The 21,950-nt window shown below is 40.6% G+C and overlaps 1 protein-coding gene across 4 annotated transcripts in view; it reads right to left on the bottom strand.

Moving 5' to 3' along the window:
* The window catches only part of SPATS2L (spermatogenesis associated serine rich 2 like), a 90,702-nt gene that overhangs the window by 50,927 nt on the left and 17,825 nt on the right, over nt 1-21,950 (bottom strand). For 3 of the 4 annotated variants that reach the window (XM_052676397.1, XM_052676400.1, XM_052676398.1), the window contains exon 2: nt 5,969-6,027. Coding sequence is in view for 1 of the 4 variants with exons in the window: in XM_052676396.1 (XP_052532356.1) it covers nt 5,969-6,027; nt 12,251-12,364; nt 13,090-13,121 (205 nt within the window). In the remaining 3 variants the exon portion in view is untranslated. Of the gene's footprint in view, nt 1-5,968; nt 6,028-12,250; nt 12,365-13,089; nt 13,188-21,950 lie in introns of those variants that run through there. The other variant, XM_052676396.1, reaches the window with a different exon arrangement.

Below are 21,950 nucleotides of genomic sequence, written 5' to 3' on the forward strand. Positions count from 1 at the left end.
TCAGAGAACTTCTCTGCATCTAAAGGTCAGTGTCATATGAGGTCCTGTTTGACATGCACGGTCTAAGGCCCTGATTTAGACAGTCATAGAAGAGGCTTTAAAAAAAACTGAAGTAGAAAAAACATACAGACTTCTAAATTGGCCAGAGACAATCCTGATGGACAAATAATATCAGACAGACCTCTACTTTGCATCTGTCCAGAACTTCTATAAAGGAATAATTAAGAGACGTTGGTAAAGTAACATACTTGCTCTGTGGGATTGAGCATTCAAAATCATCCAGTTAAGTTACTACTTGCAGTTCCCAGCTGTGCCCTATCTGTTGGAACTGCCAGTGTACTGATGGGTACCACACCAAAATTGCTGGAGCAAACATGTATCAGCACACTTCTGATGAGCAGCACACAGGAAAGCCCAATCTCCTTCATCTCTGTTGCCACTGCTGTTAATTATCAATGCTGCAATAGAACTTATAACCTCCTGTATGCTGCAAGTAGGCATTGTCAAAGAAATGGTGGCAGATCACAGAGTTAACTCACTAAGCAAACTGCGTTTTCAGCTTTTCAACTTGCTCTAACTATTCTGTAAGCAGTAAGAACTGACATACAATAAATTGAGTTGGCTGGGAATTTTCCAATCAAATGGGGCTTTTGTTGGAAAAAAGTATTACTTCATCACAACTGGAACATTTCTCAGAAACATCTGCTGAAGAAAGCTTCTCCAAAAAAGCCATTTGAATTCCCCATGAGCCAGTTATTCCTCCCCACACAGCTGATATCACAGTAAAACTTAAGATGAGAGAAGTTCATCATATCAAAGTAGGAAATTACTGTGGTTTATGCACCCAGAGAATAGACAATGACAGTGCTTACTGTCAAGTAAGGCCTTGTATCAGTTATGCCTTTCCTTCATTCCCCTGGAGTTTCCTCAAGAAATGGCAAAGGTGACTCATGAAGAGTTTTTGTTTTAAAACAGCTGACAATATACACTTTCATGAAGCCTTGCATAAGGCAGGCATCTTCATTTACAAAGAGCAGTCATGCTCATCATTCAGACTGGCCTCTTACTGTAAACAAGCCAAGCAGTCAGAACTACAGACTAACACCTCTGATTTAGCCACACCAAAATGAGCAGGTCTGGCCCTGCAGGCAACAGAAATTACCTGCTATTAGATTCTGAAGTTAACAGAGCTCTACCGCTGGCATCCACACAACCAAGGAATTGGGTAGAGAGTGCTGGCTCTATAGTAACTCAATATTTGGACTCCCCTCTCCAAAAATGAAAGTGAGACAAGTATGAGAAGCAGCTCACACAGGGTTTTTTTTAAGAATATGTTCACTCATCCCAAGTGTTTGTAGAAACTTTCATTCAAATCAGTGTTTCAATTGAAAAGCCAAGAACAATTGTATAGCAGCTTTTAAGGAAACACTGGAGATTCACTGTGTTGTGTGCTTACTGTGCAACTGTCCAAGCCTTACAATGCTACATTTCTCTTTTGAGTGAAAAATCCACTAAGAATCACGATGGCCACCTTCAACTTTTACATTCAGACATACCACATACATTTGCCCAATGCTAGCCCCCAGTGACTGAAAAAAGGGAAACATCACTTCCATTTTCAAGAAGAGGGAAAAAGACGACCCAGGGAACTACAGGCCAGAGAGCCCCACATCTTTGCCTTCAAAGACCACGGAGCAGAGCCTCCTGGAGAATCTTATGATACACATGAGATATAGAGGTGATCTGAGACAGCCAGCACAGCTTTACAGAGGGCACATCCTGCCTGACCGATCTGGCAGCCTTCTACAATGGAGTGATGACACAGGTGGAAAAGTAGAAAAAGAAGGACAACTACAGCCACCTACCCGGACTTGTGCAAGGCCTTTGACATAGCCTGGAACGCATCTCCTCTGAAGAAAGGTTGAGGGATTTGAGCTTGTTAGCTTGGACAACTTAAAGCTCCAGGGAGACTTCATTGCGGCCTTTAAGTACTTGAAAACGAATTACAAGCAGGAGGGGAATGACTTTTTACATGGTCTGATAGCGATAGGACAAGAGGGAATGGTTTTAAACTAAAAGAGGGGAGATTCAGGTTAGATATTAAGAAGAAATTTTTTCTCAGTGAGTGGTAAGGTGCTAGAACAGGTTGACCCGAGAGGTCGTGGACGCCCCATTGCTGGAGGCAGCCTCATCTACTGGTTGTCAACCCTGGCCATGGCTGGGTGGTAGGAACTAGATGATCTTCAACCTAAACCATTTTATAATTCTATGATTTTGTTTTTTGATTCTATGATGATGTTTTTCACCATCTGTAACAAATGTTCATCCGTCTTAATTTTATCAGAAGTGGAATAAAGGGCTTTCACTTTAATACACAGTATTTCACAGTAATACAAATCCAAAAAATAAAGAACATCTCCAAGAACTCAAGTCTCCTTTAACCCTTACGATTTCCTCAGAAAATACTGTGAATGCTCAACCTGTTTTCAGTCTCAGACTTTGATCTGAAGTACTGCTTGAGCTGTTTCCATCAAACAGCTACTTGTTACTTTTGACAATGGTGTATGAGATCAAAAATAACAGGTTGCAGGGAAGAACAGGGCCGCTGACAGTAAAGTGATTCACTTACATTTTTCCATCAGAATTGAATAAAGATTCCATTCTTCAGATTTTTTCTCTTGCATTTTCCTGGGATAATTACATAACTCTAACTCTTAACACGCTAATTTTGAAAGCATTTTATGTCTAGCATCATTACAATCTCAGAAAACTTGAAAAGTTATTTTAAGGCAGAAAAATCACATATTTTCTGTCCTACAGACAGTGCCAAGATGCACCTACAGGCAATTCCATAACTACCTGCATCTGAGACCGCTTGCCCAATGCAAACACCAAAACTTTCTTCAGAACTGCTCTTGCAGAACACCAGAACGGTCAAGTCAAACATGCAGCATCAATTCAGAAAAGTTCTTAAGCACTCCTGAACTTTGTGAAATTTAAATAAATGTTTTCAAACATTCTTCAGAGAAAGATGAACATTAGCACACACTTCGTGAACTGTTTCAGAAGTTCTTGTGATATTAACATGAAATTTCACATCTGTAGATTACAAGATAATTTTAATCAAGAGAATTGTTTTCTGGACATCTTACAACAGGATTTTTGTTCTTTGGGTAATTGTTTAGGACTACATTCCATTAAAAAATGTACTGAGTTTCACTGGGATGGAGTCAACTTTCTTAACAGCAGCCTATATAGTGCTGCACGTTGGATCTGCAGCTGCAATAGTGCTGATAACACATCAGTGTTTTGGCTATCATTGAGTAGCGCCTGCAGCGTGTCAAGGCTCTCTCTTCCTCCTCACCCACACTGTCCCCACAGCAAACAGGCAAGAGGTTAGAAGGGTGGGCTGGAACAGCTCACCTGGCCTGATTGAAGGGATAATTTCATGCCATCCACCATCAAGCTTAGCAATAAAAACCGGGGTAGAGGCTTTTTTGTTGTTGTTTACAAGGTTGCTGTCGTTCAAGATAGGCTGGGCCAACTTTCCGCACGTGGAAAGTGGTGAGCCAATTCCCTTTGCATTCCTTGTGTCATTTCCCCTCCTTCTCCCAACCTTCCTTCACCTATTATACCATTTTTATCTCAAACCATGAATCTTCTCACTTTCACCCTTATTTTTGCACTCTGTCCCAACAGTGTGGGGTGGAAGAGACGCTGAGCCACTCTGAGTGCTTGGCTGCTGCACAGGGTGAACCTACACCAAGTCATACAGAAAACCCATGCCAGGTTACTGTACCACATACTTCTGGGTTTCTGATGTAAAACCTGCCACCAGTATTCAGCGTCTACAAGATTCCATCATTTCTGTACTTATTCATATGGCACTTTAAATCCAAGTAGCTAAGCTGTAAATAGATAAGGAGTATTTTTACTAAATTATTTTACTGATGGGTATTGAGGAAGAAAGAAACCATAGGAAAACATTTTCAGAATTGATTAGAAGTGTTGGCCTTACTTCTAGAAGGAACATTTGCACACACCTGCTGCCTTTTAATATGGACCTGGAGGTTTCTGAGAGCCAGAAAATCAGCTCTCTATCAGCCTGAGGGATACTGACCTCCTTACCACTGTCTCTCCAATTGCACAACTGCTTCTCCAGTGGCTTGCCAGCAACAACTTCCTTATTTTCAGAGCCACAGACCATTATTCTGATGTGAAACGCCAAGCACAGCTGAGAAATTACCATCTTTAATTGAAATCACTGAAAGCCAAATCTGCTCTTCTGAGAAATTCCTGTGTTGTGTAACACTTCAGACAAGGGGAAAAATGCTTCCAAGGTATACTGCTCTCTAGACAGGTCATTTGTTTCTGGCAGTTCAAGGTCTGGCCAGGACCTAATCCAATGATTCACTTAGTTGTAGTAAGTAGTCAGACAAGCAATATTTCAGCACATACTTGGCCACACTCGGGATCAGCAGAAGTGTGGGAAAAACTTTGAGCACCCGTACCTAACTTCTTCCTTTTGAGGAAGTCACACTGCTCACAGCTACCATGTTTGAAATGCTAAATGATTAACTAAAAGACGATCTATTCAGCAACTCCCACTAAGCCTTCTATCACCAAATGCTTTGGCATTTTGTCATGTAGAAACTACATTAGAAAAAGTTAAAAAGAAATTCTTAAAGGAGAAGTACTGCAGAAATATGGTATATGCAGGACATGTAAGGACATGTGCAAATGAGTCCTCCTTCTGCCTTTTATAATAACATCTGAGCATTTCACAAAGCTCAGTACAAGATCTATTTATGCTCCCAACATCCATGCTCAAGTACGAAAGAATAGTATTGTTATGTCATTTTACTAATATAAAAATGAGGTATTAAGTGGCTCACTGAAGATTTCTCAGTAAGTTATTGATTAGGAACACAATCCAGATGTCCTAGGTTGCAAGTAAACTGGAGAACCTTGAGGACATCTGATGAACAGAAAGGCAAGGTGACTAGCCCACTTATCAGGCTCAGAACTGCAGCTTATGCTTTCATAACATGCTGGACAGAGACACACTGATTCCTTTCTAACACAGTAACAGAAGGAATCACCCCATACCGTTAAACAAAGTGTTTTCTTCAAAACAAGTGTCAAGATGTATTGGGTTCAGGCTACCTCTGAACTGAGACGGTTGCAGAGTCTCAATTTCTCCCCTCCTACACCACTCCTGCCCCCTCCTCCCCCTTTTTTTTTTTTCCCTATATCTATGAAGCTGTCTTTTTCTCACCACCCTCTGAACATGATCTTGGACAGAATTAAGTGAGGGATTATTTCCAAATACCAATTGAGCAGAACCTTCTGCTGCAAATCATGCTACATCTTCACAATAGTTCAATTCCAAAAGGATGAGAAGAAGCAGTGGGACATTAATTATACTAAGAGATTATTAACTTAGTGACACACAGGGAGAAGCTAAAGGAAAGAAATTTAACTGAAGAGGTGAAAGATAGGCTCCACAAATAAAATAGGAACCAAAGCACCTTCTGTGATGTTTAAATAGTCTGCATTCCCATGATGAAAGTAACCCCTAAAGTTCCTGGCTTGTTGTTTCTGAACTGATAGAATATATGCATAAATAAACTTTATATTTGTTACTCATCACATAAACGTGCAATACAAAAGTGAGCACACTTAGCCACTAATCTGTATCATTGTAAGGAGTCAAAGCTACAAAGTAAGAAATTAAAATATAAGTTTCCCAGTTGCTGCATTTGTCTTTTCTCCTTTTTGTTTCTTCTTCTGTCATTGCTGTGGTATGTGGCACATTGCACTATGATCAGCTTTAGTAGATCAGGTCAAGAAAGCTGATGAACTCAGCTGTAAAGGATAGGTTGAAAGTGTGACATGAGTTTCTGGCATGTGACTAGGTAACCTCAGTCACAATCATTTGCGAAGAGAAATATGAAAGGTATCTTACCACTGTGAATGCCTCCAGTTTCTGTTCTTATTTGTCTCTTCTCCAGGGGTTTGAATCTCCTGCAAAGACAGATGGAAGACAAAGAAACTTAGTAACTAACTTGATTTTTGTTTACTTCAGTGATCTCTCCTTACAGGGGATGATTTCTTAGGACAGATTTGTTTTAATTGAGAGCATTGCAAGTGTAGTCAAGAATGGATTTAATAAGAAGTCTTAGGCAATTGTCTAAGCTTGTATGGCAGTGAAAATAAACCCTGTAAGAACTGGTGTGGGCATCTGTCAGCATTCACACACGTTGACCAAAGCAGCAAATGGATGAAGGATGCCTATTTTCACAGAACACATATTTTAAATTCAATCTAGTCAGCACACTAGAGTAGTACCTTACACTCAAGTACCTGAGCTGTAAATACAGACCTTGGACAATGCAAACTGTTCTACCTAGGAAAGCAAGAGTGCTGTAGGTGCAACAGATAAAGTAACTCACGAGTCACTAATTCAATCTCTCTAAACAACACCAGCATAGTTTCAGCATGACCATCCTCTAATAAGCAACATCATTAACTCAAGAGCACTAAGTGAGCTGAAACAAAGGGAAGTCCAAAGAGCGACACCACATTTCACCCACATGACAAGGCCTTTGCTGATTTCCATAGGAATTTTAGAGTAATTCTCCCCCAAGTTAAGAACATACAATGACACAGCTGCATGCCCATATGCTGATGGATAAAAACCGATTTCCTCGTTTCATTGGTGGGGAAAAAAATAAAGAAACAGAATTAATAGCTACATTTTGTCCTCTTTTCTGTAGAAAGGAGAAGTCAGCCTGCAAACTCAACTACATGAGCAGGATGTTATTCCTAGTTGCCACTTAAGGCACACTGGTCCTTGTTTGCTCGGGAGTAAAATCTGTTCAGCAGCCTCAACCTCACCCCAGAATTATCATGTCACAGTTCTGAACAACCAATCACTGAAACCAGCCTCTCCTAAGCCAGTACAAATGGCTTCCCTTTGCAAGTTGAGTTCTTCCTTCTGCATTCAAAGATATGTGACTATTTCTGTTTGTGCATTTTGAAATCACATTTTCCCAAAGATTACAGCAAAGCAAGGAAGTCCTATCAGAATCACAGGTTTTATTTTAAAATGTAGAAAGTTCTTAGTTGCTTCTGGAAGAGCCAGATGTTTCCTGAAGCACTTCACCCAGCAAAACCCCCCAGAACAAAGGCTCTGACAACCTAGGTCCTAAAGTTCACTGCAATCTAAACACATATTATTGCACGGCTTGCTGAGTCACAGTTACGTTCAAAATAAAAGAGATGGATGGAGCAATTTAAAACACGATGCTTCACTGGAGAAATACAAGTATTCACACACGTCATGATGCTAAAGAGCTGCTCTGGGTGTTGAATCTACACAACGAGCACAGATTTGAGAGCTGAAAATGGAGGGGCAGGAAATTTAGGAGGGAAGCATACTCACATGCTTTTGGCAGAATATTCATCCCACGGGCCCTATTGGCAATTTGTTCTTTGATGCAAAAAAAAAAAACAAGACTTGAGCCTTTGTTAAATAAAGACATAAGAAAGGGCCGAAACAAGATTGCGAGCATCTCTCTTGTCTAGTGAGCACTTAAATTGAGACTGGACAGTAAAAGGTCTGGTAGTTATTGCATTTCTTATGCAAAAGAATGGGTCTATCTCCTTCCATTAAAATCTGTAGTCTGCAGGTGATATTTTTAGGATTTTAAAAGATCAAAGCATGCATATTATTGTACTAAGAAATCACAGCTATTCTTTTTTCCCCAGGATAGCACACTCCCTGCTAAACATCAGTTTTCTCCTTCAAGCCACGGTGAGGGAGAGATTCCTTTCCAACTTCAGTGGAAAATTAAAATCTGGAAATCAAACAAGTGGAAGTCTACAACTTCAGATATAGACACACAGATTTTCTTCCCTGATCAGTGACTTCTGACTATTTCCACCCTTGTGAACTTCACAAAATACCGATGACTAAAGTGACAGATAAACATAGAAGTCTACCCTTAATGCGGCCTCAGGTATGAAATATGATCACTGCATGAAATTATGTAAGTTAGAATTACACTTCTAGTACTTTGAAGGCTGTTACTTTTGAAGACTATTTTAAAAGACAAAAACACAAGCAAAAAATTGAAGTCGAAAGTCTTTGTTTTGCACTACTGTACCATAAAAAAGACAAAGTAACCAAGACAGCTACATAACATATGTGAAATTTACAAAAAAACTAACCCACAATGTTTTAGCAGATGTTGGAAAGGTTCTTTCTCCAAACATTGTATCTATTAAGTTTGACCAAATGAGATGCAATACCTTTAAGAAAAAAAATTTATAAGGGATATCTCTCCATAATTCATTATCTTCTGATCCACCATTTTGTCCTCATTCTGTGTTCCATGACATATTACTAAAGAAAACATTATGTGGGAAATAATGACTCTAGGGAGACAAAAGAAAATTAAGAGTAAACGTACAACAGTTAAAAGGAACCCTATTTTCTTTGATAATATAAAAGTGAAATACTATAGCTTGAAGTCTGCAAATGTTTAAGGTAATTTCTCAAAAGGAAAAGGTCAATTCTTGTATTTGTAGGTTAAAGTGATTTTATATTTTCAGACAAAAATAAGACCCTCAAGTAGGAAACAATGACGTAACTTTGCAGATGAAACAGACACTTCAGGAACAGTGCCTCATATCCCTTAGTAGCAAATCCATACACATGACAAAGGCCACACGTGTGGAAGAAATACCATTAAATTCCCTCTCAGAACCTAAAAAAAAAAAAAAAAAAAAAAAAAAAAAACCAGAGAAAAGAAATACAGAAATCACGGAAGAAATAAGTAGATATTCAGATATCACACCCCCAGACCTCATATCAGTGAGGAGTAAAAGCGCCAACACCAAACATAAGCCAAAAGAAAAGCAGCAGGAGTTGGCGCTCGCCACAGTTTTACAACTTTGGAGAATATACAAATAAATCATAAATCACTTAAATCTTTTCCACATTGAACTCTGATCTCTTTAACAGTTGCTCAATCCTAGTACTAATGTGACACATCACACACACGAACACCAGAACCAATTACAAATACAACGTAGACCAAAATGGTGGTCTATAGAGATGTGCACCTCGATAGTTCAAGAGAGCAGACCCAAAAAGTTCACAAGCTACATAACACTCTGAACAGGAGTCTTTATCCTTGATCAGCTTTCTCCCCACTTCTGAAGACAAAAAACAACAACAACAACCAATTTATCACTCCTCTACTGATGCCTAGTTCTGACCCCTCAACCTGAGGTTTCATAACACACCTGCAACACAGGAGAGCTCAAACACCAAACACGGCACTCAGTTGATTCCACTGTAGCCCTATGAGCCTTCTAGATCCTAACAGTAAACACAGCATTCAGCACCTCTGATTCTGAGTAAATATCCTAAAGGCAGGTCAGAAGGTGTTAAGTACAGCAGAGTGACAAAGGTCAGCGCTGAAAGAACACGCAGCGTGAGGAATGAGTCCACAGAAGGCAGGGAACCTTCCACCACATGCTGACGTGACCAAGTACAGAGATTATTTACAGTCTACTGTTACAAAAAAAAGAGCAAGACTTGCTTGAGAATTTTGGCATTACATTTTTTTTGGACATTTTTTGGTTTTAGGTTTTGGTCTGAGCTAGTGAGCCAAATACACTTCCCTAACTACCAGCACTCAATTGTTTAGCACCTGGAAAGCAAACTTAGATATCCTTCACAATTGGCCAAGTCTTAAGATGTTTAGTTCCAGTCTTTTGCCCAACAAAGAGTGCCAGCTATGACGTAGCTGATGTGAGTGGTGCTCCTTGTCTCAACACAACTGCAAAACTGCTGCTTTACACCTCAGTACTTTATCATTTAATAACATTCCTCAAAGTCAAACTGGCTGCCGTGATGGTTCATTTTGTGTGCTGAAGTTTCTAGCTCCTGCCAGGGAATGCAGTCTTAAAGATACTCAGCAGGATCCAGCTGCTGAAGACAATTCATCTTAATGCTTAAAATCTGCATTTCTTACAAAAACAAAACTTGCATATGATTATAACACAGCATGAGCTCCAGGAGTAAAACTGTCTTCTATCTGGTATTTGCCAAAAGATTTTACAGCAAAAGGAATCTGCAGGAATTGGGAAACAAGAAAATAAAAGCTTTAGGACTGGACCGGCTCCTGCACCAGATCTCTGTCCAGTGACACAAGTATGACAATAACACCTCAGTAGGGCAAAGGATAGGATCCACATTCAGCACTGATCCAATCCAGGCAGGAACTACAGTAAATGAAGAACAGCTGGAAGAAAACCTATAAATGTTGTGTGGTCTTGCTCTTGAAGGCTCTCAGAGCAGAAAGCAGGCAACACAATCAGAGATACAGCTGGCATAGTCTCAGTTCCAGCCAATACAAGATAGCATGGTTTAAAAAACAGATGAGCTCTGCTGCTCACTATTAGCTTTACGTTCGAAAGGACTCAAACATAAAGAATTCTGTCGTTTTTCCCCTCATACAATACTTTGCTTGGTTCTGTGGGAGCTTTGAGTTGAACTAAAGCTCAAATGTTTTTGGTTTTTTTTTTTAATTTAAAAAGAAGTCCACACGTAAAAAGCCTGCAAATACCTTTATCCCCCTAACAGTGATCTGTTATTATTTTACTCAATTATTCCTACTAACCCAACAGCAGTCAACATTTTTCTCTCAAAGGCCTAAGCGTTTTCCTACTGACCAAAATGGAACTGGAATGGACCTGGAATACAGAAATACATGAGCCTCATGACCCTAGAAAAACCAACACCATACAGTTACTACACCTGGTATCTCACTACATGTGAAACCTCTCTTAGAAGTTCCCTGTCAAAAGTACCCTGTAAACACAACTGTTAGAGGAGTGGACTGTGGGAACTGCTAAAGCACCTTCACTTGGACAATTAGTGTAAGGCAACGCTCGGAATTTCTACTGCCTATGAGAATTGCTGCCTGCTTCCTACAGCAGCCATGCTTCTGACAGATCCTTCCACAGTTGGGAATGTTTACGTAGATGTGGGTTTTTTCTCACTTCAATCTCTTGCTGACTTACAGATATCTCCAATTATTACTAATTCTCTGCCCTCAGAAACACTAAGAGAACTTCTGTAACCCACTCTTAGGCAAGCACTTGATGACTCCAGCAGATTTACAGAAAGCTCTCTTTTCACTACTTACTAATAAACTCACCTACATGTAAGAATTCCCAAGATGAGATTTTTTTGGGAACAACTACATTTAAAAAGAAAAAAAAAAAAATCCTTTGCAGCATATCAATATAATGTCATCTCAGATTTGTAACATCTTTCAGCCCAAAGATGATTTTTCACTTGACAGAGATTCTTCTGTGGGACAGAGGTAGCAAAAGAAAAACTACCCATGCACCTCTGCTACACTGAGCTCTCAGTGCCTGCATGCTTTGTCAGGATCAGCTAGCTGAACTGGAGATGAGAATTCTCACTGAAACAGATGAGCCCATGCATCAAAATTACTACCTTGGGGGCATGGGGCTGAAGCTATATTCTCAAGTACTCAAAATGACACAAAATCCTCAGTCAAACAGTTACACCAGTTCTTTATTATTATCATTACTAAATAAAATAGTTTCTCAGGCATTCCACGCAAAGCTTTGCCCTTTTTCCTACCCTCAGAGGATGCACAGAGTATACCTAAAAGACAACCTCCTAGCCATACGTAGCAGATTGCCTGACAGCAAAAACCATTATTTGTTATGCCTTACTTTTAGCCAGGATCCTAGTTTCTGAATTTAATGAGTTTGTGCAGAATCCTAGAAGTAGTCCAACATACTGAAAAAACATATTTAAAATAGAAAACCTTTACAAGCAGCCAAATGGAATACTTGAGACAAAACAACAAAAAAAAAGATCATTAAAGAAGCTGCAGAGGATTTACAGTCCTGTTTTGTTTGGATCTGTACAGTAGACCAGTCCATAAACAGAAACTTACAAAAAAAAAAAAAAACCACCAACATTTGCTTTGTTTTATTTGAGAGTTGTGGGAATGCCAGTAACCAAGCAACATCACAAAGCTGGAGAACCCTGGTTAAGACAATCACTGATACCCTGATGAGCCAGGATACATTCGGTGCCAAAAGGGAACTCAATTTTTACAGACTTCAGTGGCCATAAGAACACTGAGAAAAACATTCTGTACAGTTTGTGGACTCTACGGATCCCCCATACCTCTGTGTGAAAACCACCAACTCTTGGCTGAGTTCTGCTGTCACTTCAAGTCCATTGTGAGTTTTACTTGCCAATTTTGTACACTGAGAGGCCAATCTGTAAGAGGAAGCTTTTCTGGCAGAGGTTGGAGAAGTCAAAAAAGAAAAGAAAAAAAAAAAAAAAAAAAAGAATTGCCTCAGTGTTGACAAGCTGAAAATAACTGCCACAGATTTATTAGAAAATTCAGCCCAGACTTGTCTAAATATACGTATGTTAGCTTACACAAAATAATCTTAGAATTAATCTTAGAATTAAAAAAGATCAGGAAAAAAAAAAATGCAACCGCTAAAAAAATAACAATGTCATTTTCTGGGCAGAAACTATCCTCCATTCATTTCCAGTAAATCAAAACAATTAAGAATTTTACAGCTCATAGATTAATGACAGCTGGAATATCTCATTTCCAATTAACGTGCAATCACCACTGTTTTCAAACTGGCACGTCCTCCACGTAATCTGTCTTCAGCCTCCTAGCAGAAGGACAGAAGCTGTACTTCATACTTTGCACGCAGAAAATAAATTAGTCACACTGTCTCTATCTAATATTTTCTCCCAGCATTTTTATGTAGGAATTGATTTTTTTCAGTGAACAAAAACAAAATAGACATTTTCTTAGTGATGCCACCCATGTATATATTTCTAGACAGTCGCAGTCTGACAAAGAAAGAAGTATTTTCATGACACTTTTCAAAAGAAATTGATGAATTGCTTACGTAAATAAACAGCAGACAGAAAACATCTGAACGGACCTGCTTTTAATTGAGTGAAGTGCGGTTTTAGGAGAAGAAAAAGGTACCTACTGAACATAATCAGTGGGTGGTGGGTAATGCATCAAGGCTGTGGATGCTGAGTTCACAATGCAGTTCAGCAGACAGCAACCAGCAGCTAGCACCACATCACACCCTGAGAGCACCTATTCAGCCCAGGAGCTAATGGGATCTTCCCTTCTTCCAGGAAGAACGAGGGCCAAGAACTCCCAGCCAGTTGCTTCACACTTCTCTTCCTCTCCAGGTACGTCACATTTGGACAGGTAAATAGAATGGGAAAGGCATTACAACACAGGTGTGACGACAGAAGGACTGGCACAATAGAGAGATACTACAAAGGAAGGAAAGAAGATTGCTCACCTGTATCAGAAGATTCCAGGTTTGCGGGGGAAAGCATCACCAAGGAGAGATCTCCAACCAGAGATCCTTCCCCAGTGGCAGTCAGCCCTTAAATGGAGTCTAAGAGAGGTGCAGCCAGGCTCCTCCCCTTCCTGTCACACAGCTGAATTGCCTTCACCCGTGCTCCCAGGGCTGAGCAGGTCCTTTCCCCTGGTGCTCATCTGGGGCCACGATACAAGAGCTCCCATACAAGGTACAAGAGCAGAAAAGAGCCACAGAGCACATGCTCTGGATTGTATATTTCAAAGTGCTTGGGATGAAGCACACTCTAACACAGAAGTCAAATCTTAACCTCCCTCCATGTTTAATGGGAAAATACCCTTATGTTGTTACACACAAACTCTTAAGAACGAAATCATAATGAAGATGTCTAATGAAATCAATTTACAAATACAAATATAGCTCAAGACTTTGAAGTTTTAATAGGATGGAGGAGCAAATTACCCAGGGAACCTTGGTTAGATTCAGTCATGACATAATGAGATCCCATTCCCATGTGGAATCTCACATCATAGAGGAAAGCATGCAGACTTTTCTCATAGTCTCCTCAAAAAAGAATCCACAAAGCACTAATTTATATGTCAAAGCAGACACTTCATGGCGATGACATATGAATAACAAAATAACCCCCAAGGATTTGGGGCAAGCTTCTCATACAGGCGCTTATTGCTTCTCTAACTATTTAAAGCTCAACTAGGGCTTCAGATAAAATGTTTGTGTCAATCTTGCATCAAAGATGATTTTTTGCCAAGTTATTTTTGATGCATTACAAACATTTTATGTGAAAGAAGCATTTTACATGGGATGCAGTTGGAAAAGGAACAATTGTTTTAATCCCCCATGTTTAAATATGGTAGCAGATGAAGGCAAAACTGTTGTTCTTCATTGTGTTAAGCCTTCTTTTAAAAAGAAAACCAACCCTGGTTCCCAACAATCAAAGTCAGTACTTCCAAAAAAACCTCGAAGTGCAGACTTTTGGTCAAAACTGATCAGTTGCTCCCCACCCTTGAAAACAAATACACTCTAAATGCAAGAGAGAAACATGAGCTATGAAAGAGTGTGGTACATAACACTGGGCCTCAAAGGAACAAATGTGAAGCTACTGGTAGGTCTTCCTTCAGCACTGAAGCCTTATGGTTAAGTATTAGAAATCAAAAGGAGACAATGAAGTTTTAGGTATATCTGAATATATTAATATACATAGTTATTTGTATATATTTGTCATATTAAAAAAAAAAAGTCAGCACACTTAACAGGAAGGCTCCTAAAGCATACTGGCTGCCAGCTGGCAACAGCTCCAGTAGTTTCGCTGTGCCATCTACAGAGCTGCCTAAAGAAACACACGTCTGCAAGTGCCTTGCTCTCATGCATGACCGTAGAGTCCTACTTTATGAGTTCAAGATATCAAAATGAGTCACCCACATTAGGACTTCTGGCACTCCAAGAAATGGCCTATGAGTCTATGATGCCATTTGGCCACTGCCCTCTACAACATCGCTTCTGAATAGCAGGACTCTAAATTCCCCGGCAGTACTTTGAGGAAACAGAGCCTGATAGGCAGAGCTGAGCTTGGACTAAGCACCGTACTGGGATACAAAATATCCTGGCTTCCTTTGTCTTTAGTAACAGTAATCTGTAGGTTTGTCTTTTTTCTAGTTCACAGCACATTTAATCAGTCTCAGCTAGCGTCTAAAAAGAAGATACTATTTTCAACTTCAAGACAGTACAACTAAAATAGTGAATGTTTCGACAGTGTGATATTCAGTGTAATTGCATCTACATTACTTTGTTCCTTTGATATGATTCAATGCAGTAATAACTAACCTTTTACAGTTTAATATTGCAACCACAAAACAATCCCTCTTCCACTTAACAAACCACTTGCAATAGCTTCATTAATCTGGTTTCACTCTTCAGCAACTCCCATTTAAAAGCATTGAAAGCTACCATTCACTTGCAGTCTGATCTTCACAGAACCTGACTGCATACAATTCCAATTAAAACTTTCTGTAGTTATTACCTCCAAAAACCCAGCATGAGGATGGCAATTAGAACTTTCCCACCTTTCCCCATCTGTAGGATAAATTGCAAAGTATATGATTAGGGCTAGAAAGAACGTAACTTAAGGAAATTGTGTTAAAATGCTAACATGGGAATATCAGCTCCTCCCATTAGCCAAGAGAAAGATAAGCTCATCATTCTTTGTCAATGAATGGCAGTATAATGGATGAATTTACATCCACGACCATCTGTTGCGAGATCAGGCAACAGCAGAGTGACTTTCCAGAATGCCCAACTGTCTGCCCTAGCTCAGAATTTCCTTATTTTTGTAAACTTTCGTAAGCTTATTTTGTTACAAAATAAACTAAAATGCTTCACAGTATTGAGCACTTTTCATCTCAACTCGCTCTGCGGACTGTGAGCAGGGTCAGAGCTGCCAGGAATTTCAGGACTGTGCACTACAGGAGCACCTGAACACTCACTCCAGTGAAAGGCAGCAGGCTGCTCCACAGCTGCTTCCCATGAGGTATTCCCACACAGAGCCAAACTTCCATTCACATCAGAAGTGCTGCAAAACTGCTAACATAGCTAAAGAGCTGACAGGGCCTTGGAGGGAAATATCCCTTCCTCAGGAACTGAGCTACAGAGGACCAAGATCTTTCAGACACACAAAGGGTTTATACCTCCAAGAGGAAAAAACTGCGAGGTCACACGCCATGTGGTGTTGCAGACTCAATGTCACATCAGTGACACTTCAATGGTTAGAGTTACCTCGTACCAAAAATAGCAGTACAATGAGAGCAGAATTATAATATATAGAAATTAATAGAATAATAAACAGAAATATTAAAAAGGTCATAAGACAAGATGCAGAATTAACAACAGTATCACAAAAGTACAACTTCACTGCTGATTTCCTGCATGAAGCATTTGACACATAACATAGAACGCTATCCACAGACCTTTTTCACACACAGATAAATACCAGAGAATTGAAGTTCTGCTATAAAGCTCAGCGTCCGCTCAGCAAAAGGCTTCCTCCAACACACCCAGCCCTGATCTTGTATTACCACCACACAAAAGACACTTTTGCTGTAATCCCCCACTATTACCACCTCACAAGCACCCATTCCCACAGGAGAACCTCAAAAGCCACAGATGAGAACCTGGTGCCTTCTGGCTGACAGTGCTCCTTCCAGCCCCCAGGAGCTTCCACTCTCATTACAGATCTTTCCAACCACAGCCACAGCAGCTGCTCTAGTTCATTTGTATTTGCCCCACTTTGTGGACACCCAGGAAAGTGTACCAAGCTGAAGAACAGTCAGCCATAAGATGCACCTGATATTAGAGCCCATCTTCCAAACGCTTTCTGCTCATCTTGCCTTCACACTCCTCTCTGTTAGCCTGATGCATCATGCCACCCTTTCTAGCTTCTGCCATGCTTACATACAATGTAACTTGGCTGCAGAGGAGAAAGCTCTCAAATTCTTTAGGGACTTTCATGAGAAATAGATTCCCTTTTCCCAGTGCAGTAGCAAAGCAGCTACACGGAAAGCCACAGGAGTTGTGAAAGAATTTCCATCTGAGTGCTGTGCAATCACTCTGCTTCCATGCTATCACTCTCCTCATCAGCTCCAGAGTAAGGAATGCATGCTCTGATCCTAATACTGAAGCACAAATTCACGCCAACAGCTTAAACTAGCCAGCTCAAAACAATTTACAGTCAGCAGTAAGTTATTAATGGAAAGCAGCATTACAAAAAGGCAACACTTTATTCAGATCAAGTCTGAAAGTTCTAAATCAAATCTCATACAGACTAGCATGAATGCATAAGGCAGTTATTCCCTCTGTCAACACAGTGTGGCGATTCCTGCAGCGATGGCATTTTGACACTTGCAGGTTCTTCCATGGCTACTACAAACCACACTCTCTGAACACAGCCCCACTTGGTCTGAGTGCCACATACCCAGACTGCCATGTAAGGCTTTTGATACATTTAATTAGGCACCAACCATCACACAAGAAATTCATTTAAACATTGGAAGTAAATAGTTTAAGAGAAATAGAAGGCATACGTGGGAAATATACATAAACCAGTACAATCCGAAAAACGTTATTTACATGTTACGAAGAAGTAATTCAGTCTGAAGTGACCATCTGAACATATGTTTGAGAGTCACCTGAAGCCCAAATGCTCCTTATTGGCACATGCACCCAACCTCGGAAGATCTCAAGTCCCAGTGTCCTACACAATTAGCTGTAATAAAACTCAAGAAGAATTACCATCACTGAGAATCTCATGGCGCTGTATAATCAATGGATATATGGATATTATAATTAAGAAATATACAAGAAAGTTAGGTTAAACAGGTTATCATGCTAAAGGAAGAACAGATAGAAAGCTTACCCTTGTCCTGGGCTCACTGAGAAGACACCAAGAGGAGCAATCTCCAAAAAAAGATCCTTCCCCAGAGGCAGTCAGCTCCTGAATGGGGAGCAAGGCTCCACCCCTTCCAGTAGCACAGGTGAACTGCCTTCACCTGTGCTCCCAGGGCTGACTCACTGCTCACCTCAGGTGGTCAATCAGAGGTTCAGGCTGTGATTCAACAGTTCCCATACAAGCACAAATACTATCTTTTGATGTTGTTCCAGGCAAGGTTCAGCAAACACCATGAATTCTTGCACAGACTTTGCACAAGGCTGGGGCAATGGCCACCTGCCTACCTGCCCTGAAGCAGAGGGTGTTTATTCTGAAGCACTGCCAGGCAGGCAGGCCTCACCAGCACCAAAGGATAACTCAGTGACACTGCACTGCTGACACGACAGTTGTAGCAGCTCCCTTAATGCTAACTCAGAACATAGCCGTGACTTTACAGGACAGTCACACCTTCAGGAAATCATGTTCACTGTCCGCTCAGCCATGCACAGCACAATCAGATAACACTGCTTGCCACCATGCCAGCCAGCTTACAGGAACACAGCTCATGGAAACATCAGGTTTGAGTTACCTACTACTTAATAAAATAATAATAATAACTTTAAAAACCCACAACAACAGAACAAAACCAAGCAGGCCTTTAGCCAACGAACATCAAAATAAATAAAACTACACCAGTTTACACAGACCAAAATCTGTCTCCAGTTCTGAGCTGGTATGTACTGGTATTCACACATGAGTGAAGCTTTTTTTTTTTTTTTTTTGCTCTTTCAGCTCTCACCTCAGTAGTTGGATGATTAGATCCACCAGTAATTTAAAGGCTGATACAGTACCCAGCCATGGGCATCTTTTCAGTCAGCAAGCCACTAGAGAGGGTGCTGAAAGGCCTATTATGAAGGCCAATAGCTATCCTTTTCTTGAATGACCACATGAAAATCAGTAACCATTCCACAACACATTGAAAGGACCTTTTGTCTGAAGGAAAAGGACTAGAAGTCACAAAGTATTGCAGATTCATTTGTAACTCATGCCTTTGGGAGAAACTGTATAGCTCCAGTTAAGAGCAAACCAAGAAAAGAATAAGCTTTGAAAATGTTACATTACAACCCTTTCCTAATGTGGGTATACCAAGTGTATTTTTAGATTAATCTCTCTGTATTCCCAAAGGATGGACAGGCATTCTATATTAGTTCTTTTACAAGATGAGTTGAAAATACATACAGAACTTGGACTTTATTCCAAAACCCTATTTAGGGTCTGCAGCACTGTTTGCCTCATCGAAGTGAAAAATCGTTGGAAGCATTTTAATTACAAAGTCTAAGAAAAGTATAATTGCTCCAGGATAATAACAAAGCATTGTGACTGCTGTTTAACAATCACTTGGTAATACAAAGTTCCTATGGGGACCTCCTCACTAAAAAAGATTTTTTCTAACTGAGAAACCGGGATTTGACTCAACTAATTTTGAAGCCTATTTGTGAAGTCCATCACAAAAACAGGGGTCAGTTATGTCTGATTACTTCTCATGAGTAGGGAAACATTCTCTTCCCCTTCCACTCCAATCGCACTTCAGTTGTGACGCCTTACATGTAAATGCACGCACGCTCCAGATGGAATTCACACAGAATTTCATTATGGAGTTTCAAAACAAGTCTCACACAGACAAACTTTCGGCAGGAAAGACAGTGGAGGCTCATAAGCGAAAACAGATTTCTTCTCATCCATATATACAGAACTAGGGGAATTACCACACTTCCACTCAGAACCAAAAGTCCCAGCTGTCAGACCTGCCCTCTTCACCCATCTGTTCCACCCACGTGCTGTGAAATGAAATGGTCAGAAATAATGGTTTTCAGTCCACAGCATTCCAAATTTTCCATTCCTCATTCTCTCACAACCCCTCCTGAAACTAAGCAATACGTTTTGTGCACACTGCTGGTGAAGACTGCATCTGTGAGCTGGATGCAGCCTTCCCTGCCACCCTATCAACTCACACCAAGAGAGGAGACAGGCTTTGCTGTGATACCTTATGGCAACAGCAGAGCCAAAGGCTCGGCTGTGAGAGTCACACACAAACATGCCAAATAGAATAGGTTAGTTGGAAGGATCCTCCCAAGATCATCTAGTCCAACTGTGAAGTATACATACAATGGAAACAGAAGTCCTGGCGTGCCAAATATACCAGCAATTAAGTACATCATCATTTATCATCCCCAGGATGGCAAACACAGAGACAGAACAGTCCTGCACTGTCTTCCAGAAGATCGAGGTGCTCAGAATCAAACAGGTGGGAGCTCTGCAGCCCCCTGCTAATCTCAGTGAAGTTCAGGGTCAAGTTATTTGATATAACAACCCTTCCAAATAACTATGAGCAGGAAGAAGGTGGCAGAACTTCCCAGCAGAAGTCTAGACTAAAACAAAGCCACTTTGCTACTGAAGTTAACCATTTTACATCTTTCCTACAGGAAGGAGAAAACTTAAGGAGAAAATTAGTGAAGCACCTGAGAAAGGCAGAAAGGACAGGAGGGTGGAGAAGCACAAGGATGGGGACAGAACACAAAACCAGGGAGGATGGAGGAGATAACAGCAATAGCTGTGGGAAAGCATATTTCTCCAGATCAGCACAGACAGCAAATCCTTAATGTTATCTGCAAGTTAATTACAATCAACAACTAGTTGTTTTTCTTCCCTTGTTCTCTGTGCAAAGCCTCATTGCCTCCTGCTCCTAATAGTTACACACTTTCCTTTTGAAACCCTCCAGTTTACAGTGAGGAGTTTGGCCTTTCCTCTGGATACATAGAGCACCACTTCAGACTGGTTTTAGGTGATGCCTGAGCATTTCCTTCTATCCTGGATGACTAACACCATTTAACAGCGTTCAAAGACCTCTAAGACCTGGGCACTGAAAACACACAGTTAAATGCAGGGCCTAGAATGACAACAGAAATAACACATGGGTGAAATGGAACACAAATACAATGAGGTGGGGGAATTAATAGCTGTAACTACTGACAAGGCACAACTTTGTTAATTCCACTATTGCTACAAGAGAGCTCAAAGAACACGTGAAACCCAGTTCAAGACATTGTAGTCTTGCATTCCCTCTTAAAAACTGTCCCAAACCATAGGATTTGTTCCCAGCTACAGATTTTCTTAAAACTTAGAAAACAACAAGTCAGTGATTTGCTACAGCTTTGTTACCATTTCCTTGAATAAAACCAGGAAAGAAAAACTGATCTAGAATGAAAAGCAAACCTACTCCAACACAGACTGCACTCGGAGGCATTGCACTGAATGCTTAGGCGCTTTACTAAATGTCAGACAACACAAAGACCCTCACGCACACGCTCCTTCACCGGGCAAATGAAGTTCAGAACAGCTGCCGTGCTCACGGCTGTGGAAGCAGACCCTTTGGCGAGGAGCAGTCCTGAAAACATTTCAAAGGGTATTTCATTTCCTTCATCTTAATCACAACACTTGCCTAAGCGGTTAATTTTCCAGAGCAGTGACCTTGCCCTCTTATATGTTTATACAGCACCCGACACAGTATAATCATTATCTCGACTGGCATCTCCTTACATTTAACAGAGCTTGCTGTTCTTCTAAAAGGCCAAATCTCTTCAGCTCCCATACCACAATCTGCTGCAGAATGCTCACCCTAGCAGCAGCATTCAGCTCCAGCAGGCTGAGATGAAGCCTCACAAAGCTCAACCTGTTCCAACCTGGAAACCATTACATGTTTACACGTTTTGACCACATCCACAGAAACAATGGTGGCCGGGTTGCAGTGCCCTGCTCAGGGCAACCGGAAGGCTCCATTCAGCTAGTGACATTCAACAGGTCACTGCCCACAGGGCTCCTCTCACCACCAGCGCAGATCCGTCCCCGGTTAGCCTTGACATTTGGCAAACAACGTTCTTTTCCACTCTATTTGTAAAGTTTTTAGTTTAGTCTCCTTGAATAATTGCATTTTGGAGAAAAGGGAGAAAGATGCTCTATAACATACACAGGGAATTCAGATAAAAAAGTTACCAGAAAAGAATTCCCACAAGAAAAA

This window comes from Tympanuchus pallidicinctus, unplaced genomic scaffold (assembly GCF_026119805.1).
Source record: "Tympanuchus pallidicinctus isolate F22 unplaced genomic scaffold, pur_lepc_1.0 scaffold15, whole genome shotgun sequence".
Lineage (NCBI taxonomy): Eukaryota > Metazoa > Chordata > Aves > Galliformes > Phasianidae > Tympanuchus > Tympanuchus pallidicinctus.